This window comes from Lagopus leucura, unplaced genomic scaffold (genome assembly GCF_019238085.1).
Source record: "Lagopus leucura isolate 7727_CA_CO unplaced genomic scaffold, USGS_WTPT01 34421-0_obj-0_obj, whole genome shotgun sequence".
NCBI classification, from domain to species: domain Eukaryota; kingdom Metazoa; phylum Chordata; class Aves; order Galliformes; family Phasianidae; genus Lagopus; species Lagopus leucura.
In genome coordinates this window covers 5,730-11,325 of record NW_024966734.1, presented here as the reverse complement: position 1 = coordinate 11,325, position 5,596 = coordinate 5,730, and the positions used below count along the sequence as shown (strand labels likewise).

General features: G+C 62.2%; 2 protein-coding genes across 3 annotated transcripts in view; one reads left to right on the top strand and one right to left on the bottom strand.

Annotated features, from left to right (window-relative positions):
• Positions 1–236: 236 nt before the first annotated feature.
• LOC122192754 (gametocyte-specific factor 1-like) lies at positions 237–1,889 on the bottom strand. Of its 2 annotated transcripts, XM_042893405.1 has the most exons (6): positions 1,719–1,889; positions 1,502–1,628; positions 1,329–1,418; positions 1,170–1,245; positions 887–1,085; positions 237–452 (listed from the first exon to the last, which is right to left on the bottom strand). In XM_042893405.1, exons 1-5 carry the CDS (start codon positions 1,809–1,811, stop codon positions 929–931), a joined length of 543 nt encoding a protein of 180 aa, XP_042749339.1. In that variant the 5' UTR covers positions 1,812–1,889; the 3' UTR covers positions 237–452; positions 887–928. The 2 variants fall into 2 exon arrangements, with proteins under 2 accessions (XP_042749339.1, XP_042749338.1); XM_042893404.1 differs by lacking the exon at positions 237–452 and having other exon boundaries at positions 829–1,085; positions 1,719–1,873.
• Positions 1,890–2,864: 975 nt separating this feature from the next.
• NCKAP1L (NCK associated protein 1 like) overlaps positions 2,865–5,596 on the top strand; it is an 8,455-nt gene continuing 5,723 nt past the window's right edge. Inside the window, exons 1-12 of the mRNA XM_042893403.1 lie at positions 2,865–3,019; positions 3,115–3,225; positions 3,451–3,543; positions 3,625–3,681; positions 3,822–3,964; positions 4,048–4,138; positions 4,237–4,374; positions 4,466–4,514; positions 4,598–4,754; positions 4,857–4,913; positions 5,173–5,269; positions 5,472–5,581. Of these exons, the coding sequence (XP_042749337.1) occupies positions 2,918–3,019; positions 3,115–3,225; positions 3,451–3,543; positions 3,625–3,681; positions 3,822–3,964; positions 4,048–4,138; positions 4,237–4,374; positions 4,466–4,514; positions 4,598–4,754; positions 4,857–4,913; positions 5,173–5,269; positions 5,472–5,581 (1,205 nt within the window). The 5' untranslated portion in view covers positions 2,865–2,917. The remainder of the gene's footprint in view (positions 3,020–3,114; positions 3,226–3,450; positions 3,544–3,624; positions 3,682–3,821; positions 3,965–4,047; positions 4,139–4,236; positions 4,375–4,465; positions 4,515–4,597; positions 4,755–4,856; positions 4,914–5,172; positions 5,270–5,471; positions 5,582–5,596) is intronic.

Sequence of the window (5,596 nt, the reverse complement as noted above, 5' to 3'; positions counted from 1 at the left end):
CACCCCCCCCCCCCCCCCCCCCCCCCCCGGACCATTTGCAGCCTGGTCCCAATGGGTGCCGCCCAGATTTTGGGCTCAGGCTTCTATTTTAGTGCTTCTTACACAATTTGGACACCGCGTGCTCAGCCTGCATCACCAGGGCACTCAGGCCATGGGTTTCCCCACCCTGGGGTGGGGGGGGGGGGGAATGAAGGAAGCCTTTTTAGCCCCCCCCCGGGTGGGCCCCCCACCCTACATGTCCGGGGAAGGGGTGGGAGTGGGAGCTGAGGGGGGTTGGGGGTTACCTGGAGCCATTTTGGCCACGCTGGGTGGTTCTGGATGTCCTCTTCGGTGCTGTCCCCATCTCAGATAAAGGGACAGGCTGAGGGGGGTAGCGGGGCATCGGTGACCTGGGGACACACTGCTGAGGGACTGGGTACAGGCAGAGCAGAGCAGGGGTGTCGTGGAGGCACCTGGGGACACAGGGATGCTATGGGGGGGCAGTGCTGGAACGCAGGCTGGCCATGGGGGTGAACTGTGGGGGGTACGGAGACAAGGACAGGCCCCAAAATGCTGCTCCCCCTCCCCTACTGACTGTGCCACAAGCAGGAGGCCGCACAGAAAGCGCTGAGAGCACAGGCAAGCAGTGCAGGGGACAAACAACACGGAGGACCCACGACATGCTCACACCAGGGGAGCCTCTTTGTCCCCACCTTTCAACTCTCATCCTACTGGAAACCCCCTTCCCCATCCCACTACGGCCCCCATTTTGCTGCTGTCCCCTATCGGCGATGCCAAGCAGTTCCCCTCCCCAAAAGCGACAGGACACCACGCACACTCACAAGCCACATTATTTCCAAAACGTTTTTAAAAACCTATTGCTACAATCATTCCCTGCAGCAGATACCAAGCAGGCGCTGCCTTTGCTTGCACCGTGGTTCCCCTGGTCCTAGCGGGGAGGTGGGCACCACCTCGGCTGTGCCACCACCCTCCTTGGTCTGTTCTGCTCCCTCTGGCCCGGCCCCTTCACGAGGTGTCCTGTTGTCACCGTCGCTGCAGCAGGACCCACACCTTCGCTCCAGTTTGGGGTTGCAGTCAGAGCAGCGCTGGGGGGGGGAAAGAGAGCAAGACAAAGGAGTCAGGGTGGGCAGCACCTTGTGGAGGGCACTCTCTGCCCCACACACTCCTACCTGTCTTCTTGGAGGGGCAGCTCGCTCACAGTGGCGTTGAGGATAAACGGTGCAGCTTCCTCCAGCTCGCTGACCTCTGCAAAGGGCAACAAGAAAGCGCTGTGCCAGCCTTGGAGGGGCACGGGGGGAGGCATCATTTGGCACCCTAAGGACACTCACCTGCCTCCCAGTCCTCTTGGCACGGTGGGGCCTGCCAGGCCACAGGGACCTTGGGTTGCTTTGCCTGGTCACCGGCGCACGCGGACGACCCTTTGGGCACAGAGAGCACAGTAGGGACGTGTGTCTGAGTGAGGGGGGTCCGAGCTGCAGCTGGGGAGCGGCCGGCCGTGTACCCTGAGAGTCGAAGAGCAGGCGCTGGTCGGGGCAGCAGGCAATGTGTCTCTGCAGCTCGGCTCGTGGGATCCTGTGCCTGGCGTTGAAAGGGCAGATCTCCATCGAACGAGCCACCTGCGGGTTGTTCTGGGGGAAGCGAAGGAGGAGAAGGCGCTGAGCGCGTGAAGGGAGGCCGGGCCTGCATCGCGCATCTCGGCCCCGCGGCGCCCCGCTCACCCGCTGGCACTTGACGAGATGGTAAGGCAGCCGGGACACCCGGATCTGGTGCGCCTTGTCGTAGGGACACTGGACGAGCGCCTCGGGGTCCATCTTAGGCTCCGCGTCAGCCTCCAGCGGCCTCCTACCGGCCACCAAGCCCCGCGCTCCCACCCCCAAACGGCCCCGCTCATCGTCATGGCAACGCGGCCTAACTTCCGCCGCAGCCTGCGCCGCTCCCACTTCCGCCGCCGGGGGTCGCCATGGCAACGCGGCCTAACTTCCGCCTCGGCGCCGGGGTGGGGGCAGCTGAGAGTTGTTTTAGGGCTCCGGTGGGATTACGGGGCTCGGAGTGGTGCTGTGCGGGCGCTGCAGGGCGTTTTGTGAATCTGCGGGGCGCACCGTGGGCCTGAAGGGTGCTACTTAGCCCTGGGTGGGGTTTCATAGGCTCTAGGTTGCGTTGTGGGACCCTGTGTGGTGCAGCGTGGGCCCTGTGTGGTGTTATGGGGCCCCAGAGGGCGTTGTGTGGGTGCAGGAGGATCTTATGGGGCCCTGTGTGGTGCTTTTTGCATCACGTGTGTTGGCATGCGGTCCTGCATGGTGCTATAGGGCCCTGTGTGATGCTAATCGGGTCCTGGGTGGTGCTGTATGGATCCTGCAGGGTGTTGTGTGCAACCTACAGGTGGCCGTATGGGTCCTGGAAGGTGCTGTGTGAGCGTTGCGAGGAGTTGTAAGGGCCTTGAGGGCTGGTGTGTGGGTCTGTGTGGCGTTACGCAGTCCTGAATGCTGTCACATGGGCTCTGAATGGTGTTACATGGCTTTGGATTGTGTCGTACCACCCTACAAATGGCTCTGGGTGTTGCTGCATCGCTGTGAGTGGTGTTACGTGATCCAGGATGATGACACAGGGCTGAGGCTGGTGTCAAAAGACCATGGCTGATGCCGTGTGGCCCTGGCCAGCACTACGTGGCTGTGACCAGTGTCACACAGCGATGGCCTCCGCTCTGCCTGTGACCAGTGTTACAGGGTGGCAGCCAGTGCTACGTGTCACCGGCTTTGGTGGCATCCCAGGGCGGCGGCGTCACACGGTGGCGGCGTCACGTGGCCGTGGCCACAGCCCAGGAAGTTGAAGAAGAAGGGGAAGTTGGTGCTGGGGGTGAGGGGCAGATCAGGGACAAGGGGACGTGGGGTGGCCTCCCCCCCTCCGTTACGCTGCAGGCATGTCGCTGCCCTCCGTCTACCAGAACAAGTTTGCTGAGAAGCTGACGATCCTCAACGACAGGGGCCGGGGCGTCCTCATCCGCATCTACAACATCAAGAAGGTGTGGGGTGGAGCCATGAAGAAATGGAGGCTGCTGGGCTGTGGCGGGGGGTGTGGAGGGGTTTTGGGGGCCCTAATTTTAAGGTATCCCTGCAGAGCTGCTCGGACCCCAAGACACGGCCGTCCTTCCTCTGTGACAAAGCTATGGAGCCCTCCGTCAAGTTCATCAACAAGAAGTTTCCTAACCTGGACGTGAGGAGCAGCACGGTGAGGGACACTGCTGCCCTAACCCTGTGTCACATCCATCCTGATTCTTCTTTTGTCGTGTGTCCCTTCCTTGTCCTGCCCCCACGTCGCCCTGCTTTGAGTCGCCCCATTTTGTGTCATTGCTGCTTGGCTTCTCCTCCACCCCCCCCCCCATCCCATGTCACCCCAACCTTTTGTGTCCCTGCCGTGTCACCCTATCTGGATGTTCCCTTCTATCCCTTGCAGCAATACCTGGGACCGGTGCACAAGGATAAGGGGGACATCGTCCGTGTGCTGGGACCCTATTACTACTCCTTTGTGGATGTCCTGGAATTCAGGGTGAGCTGGGGGGCAGTGCTGGCATTTCGGACGGGGGGGGGACAGCAGTGACGTGTCGTCTCCTTGTCGTCTCCCTTGCAGGACCACGTCTATGAGTTGCTGAACACCATTGATGCCAACCAGTGCTTCTTTGACATTGTGAGTGACACCCAGGGGGTGCCAGGAAGTCCCCAGGGGAGTTGGAGGTGCTCGCAGGGTTTATGGGGTGCACTTTAGGGGGGGTGATTGGTGCAGCCCATGGCTAAGGCCATATATCCTCACAGTTTCCTTGTCCCTAGCACGTCAACTATGACTTCACCAAGAGCTACCTGGACCTGATTGTCACCTACGTGTCCCTCATCCTGCTGCTGGCTCGCACTGAGGACCGCCGGCTGCTCATTGGCATGTACCACTGTGCTCACGAGATGAGCCACGGTGCCAGGTGAGCTGGCTGTCCCTGTGGGCTGTCCCCTGTGGGGCTGTCACTGAGGACTGTCCCCAACACGTGTGTCATTGTCTCTGCAGCGATTCCAGCTTTGCCCGCCTGGGCCAGATGGTGTTGGAATACGACCACCCCCTGAAGAAGCTGACAGAGGAGTTTGGGCCACACACCAAGGTGGGCTGGGAGCTCCAGAGGGTTCTGCAAGCCAGCAGGGCTGCGTCCATCCCCTGCACCGCGCCTTGACCCATCCTACGACGTCCCCTGTCCTCCAGGCTGTCACCAGTGCGCTCCTGTCCCTCCATTTCCTCTTTGCACGGAGGAACCAGGGCTGTGAGCAGTGGCGCAGTGACCAACTCCTCAGCCTGCTCAGCACTGCTGGCACCATGCTGAGCCCTGCCAGCTCCGACACCGTGAGTGCTGCCGCTCAGTGGGGACGTTGGGATGCCACCTCGGGGAGGGGGCGGGAGGGCAGAGCGGTGACACCGACGCCTGCGTCCCCAGATGGCCTGCGAGTACCTGTCCCTGGAGGTGATGGAACGCTGGATCCTGAGTGAGTCCTCACACTGCCCACAGATCCCCCCCCCCCTGTGTTCCAGTGGTGTCTGACTGCTCTCTGATATCTGTGCCCAACAGTGGGGTTCCTGGTGTGCCCGGGGGCTCTGGGGACGTCCCCGCAGTGCCTGGAGCTGTGGAGGTTGGCACTGCAGGGCTCACTCTACGTCACCCTCCTCCGTGACGAGGCCCTACAGATCCACAAGGTCACCGAGGAGCTGCTCAGCAGCCTCAAGGGGTAAACGGCTGCCCCCCGGGCTTGGGGTCTCTAATGGGGGCTCTGCTGGGCACCCAGAGGCTGCCTGGTATGTGGCACTGCCCAGCTGTGTTCCTTTTGCAGCTATGGCAAGCGGGTGGCTGATCTCAAGGAGTGCAAGGAACACGCCGTGGCTCACAGGTCAGGGGGCTCAAAGGGCTGGGGAGGGTCCCAGAGCGCCGGGAGACCCAAAGGTTTGGAAAGACCTGAGGGCTCCCAACACGTCCCAGAGAGCTGAGCGTCAAGGGGGATGGCTGGGATCCCAATCTGTATCGACCCCATAGCACAGCTCCCACCTTTGCCACGTGGTGCCTGCAATATCCCTGCTGGGTGAGCGGGGTGGCCGGAGGGGGGGGTGGTGGTGGTGGGGGCTTTGAGCCCCTCCGTGACCCTCCTACAGTGGATCCCTGCACCGGGGTCGGCGGGTTTACCTGCGTGGGGCCGTGCGTGAGCTTGAGGCGCTGCTGGAGGATCAGCCTGGGCTGCTGGGACCCAAGGTGAGCACAAGGGGAAGGGGACAACGTAGGGGGACAGGGAGAGGGGAACGCTGTCACGGAGGCGGGTGGCCGTGAGGGACGTGATGAGGCACGGGGTGTCAGAGCTCTGTGGTGACATTTCGAGTCTGGGTGCAGCTCAGGGCTGTGGGTGCCAGGCCAGTGGCAGCACCAGGTGCCCTCTGACGGGGTCTGCTGTGCCCAGGCTCTCTTCGTCTTCATGGCACTCTCGTTCTGCCGAGATGAGGTGAGCTGGTTGGTGAGGCACGCTGAGCACGTCACCAAAACCAAGACGCCGGAGGACTTTGCTGACAAGTAAGCGTGGTGCCA

Coding starts and splice junctions, on each gene's coding strand:
- LOC122192754 (XM_042893405.1), bottom strand. CDS start 1,811: ATGGACCCCGAGGCGCTCGTCCAGTGTCCCTACGACAAGGCGCACCAG. Junction 1,419..1,501: donor CCTGCTCTTCGACTCTCAGG/GTACACGGCCGG, acceptor CTGTGCCCAAAG/GGTCGTCCGCGTGCGCCGGT. Junction 1,246..1,328: donor CCAAGAGGACTGGGAGGCAG/GTGAGTGTCCTT, acceptor TGCCCTTTGCAG/AGGTCAGCGAGCTGGAGGAA.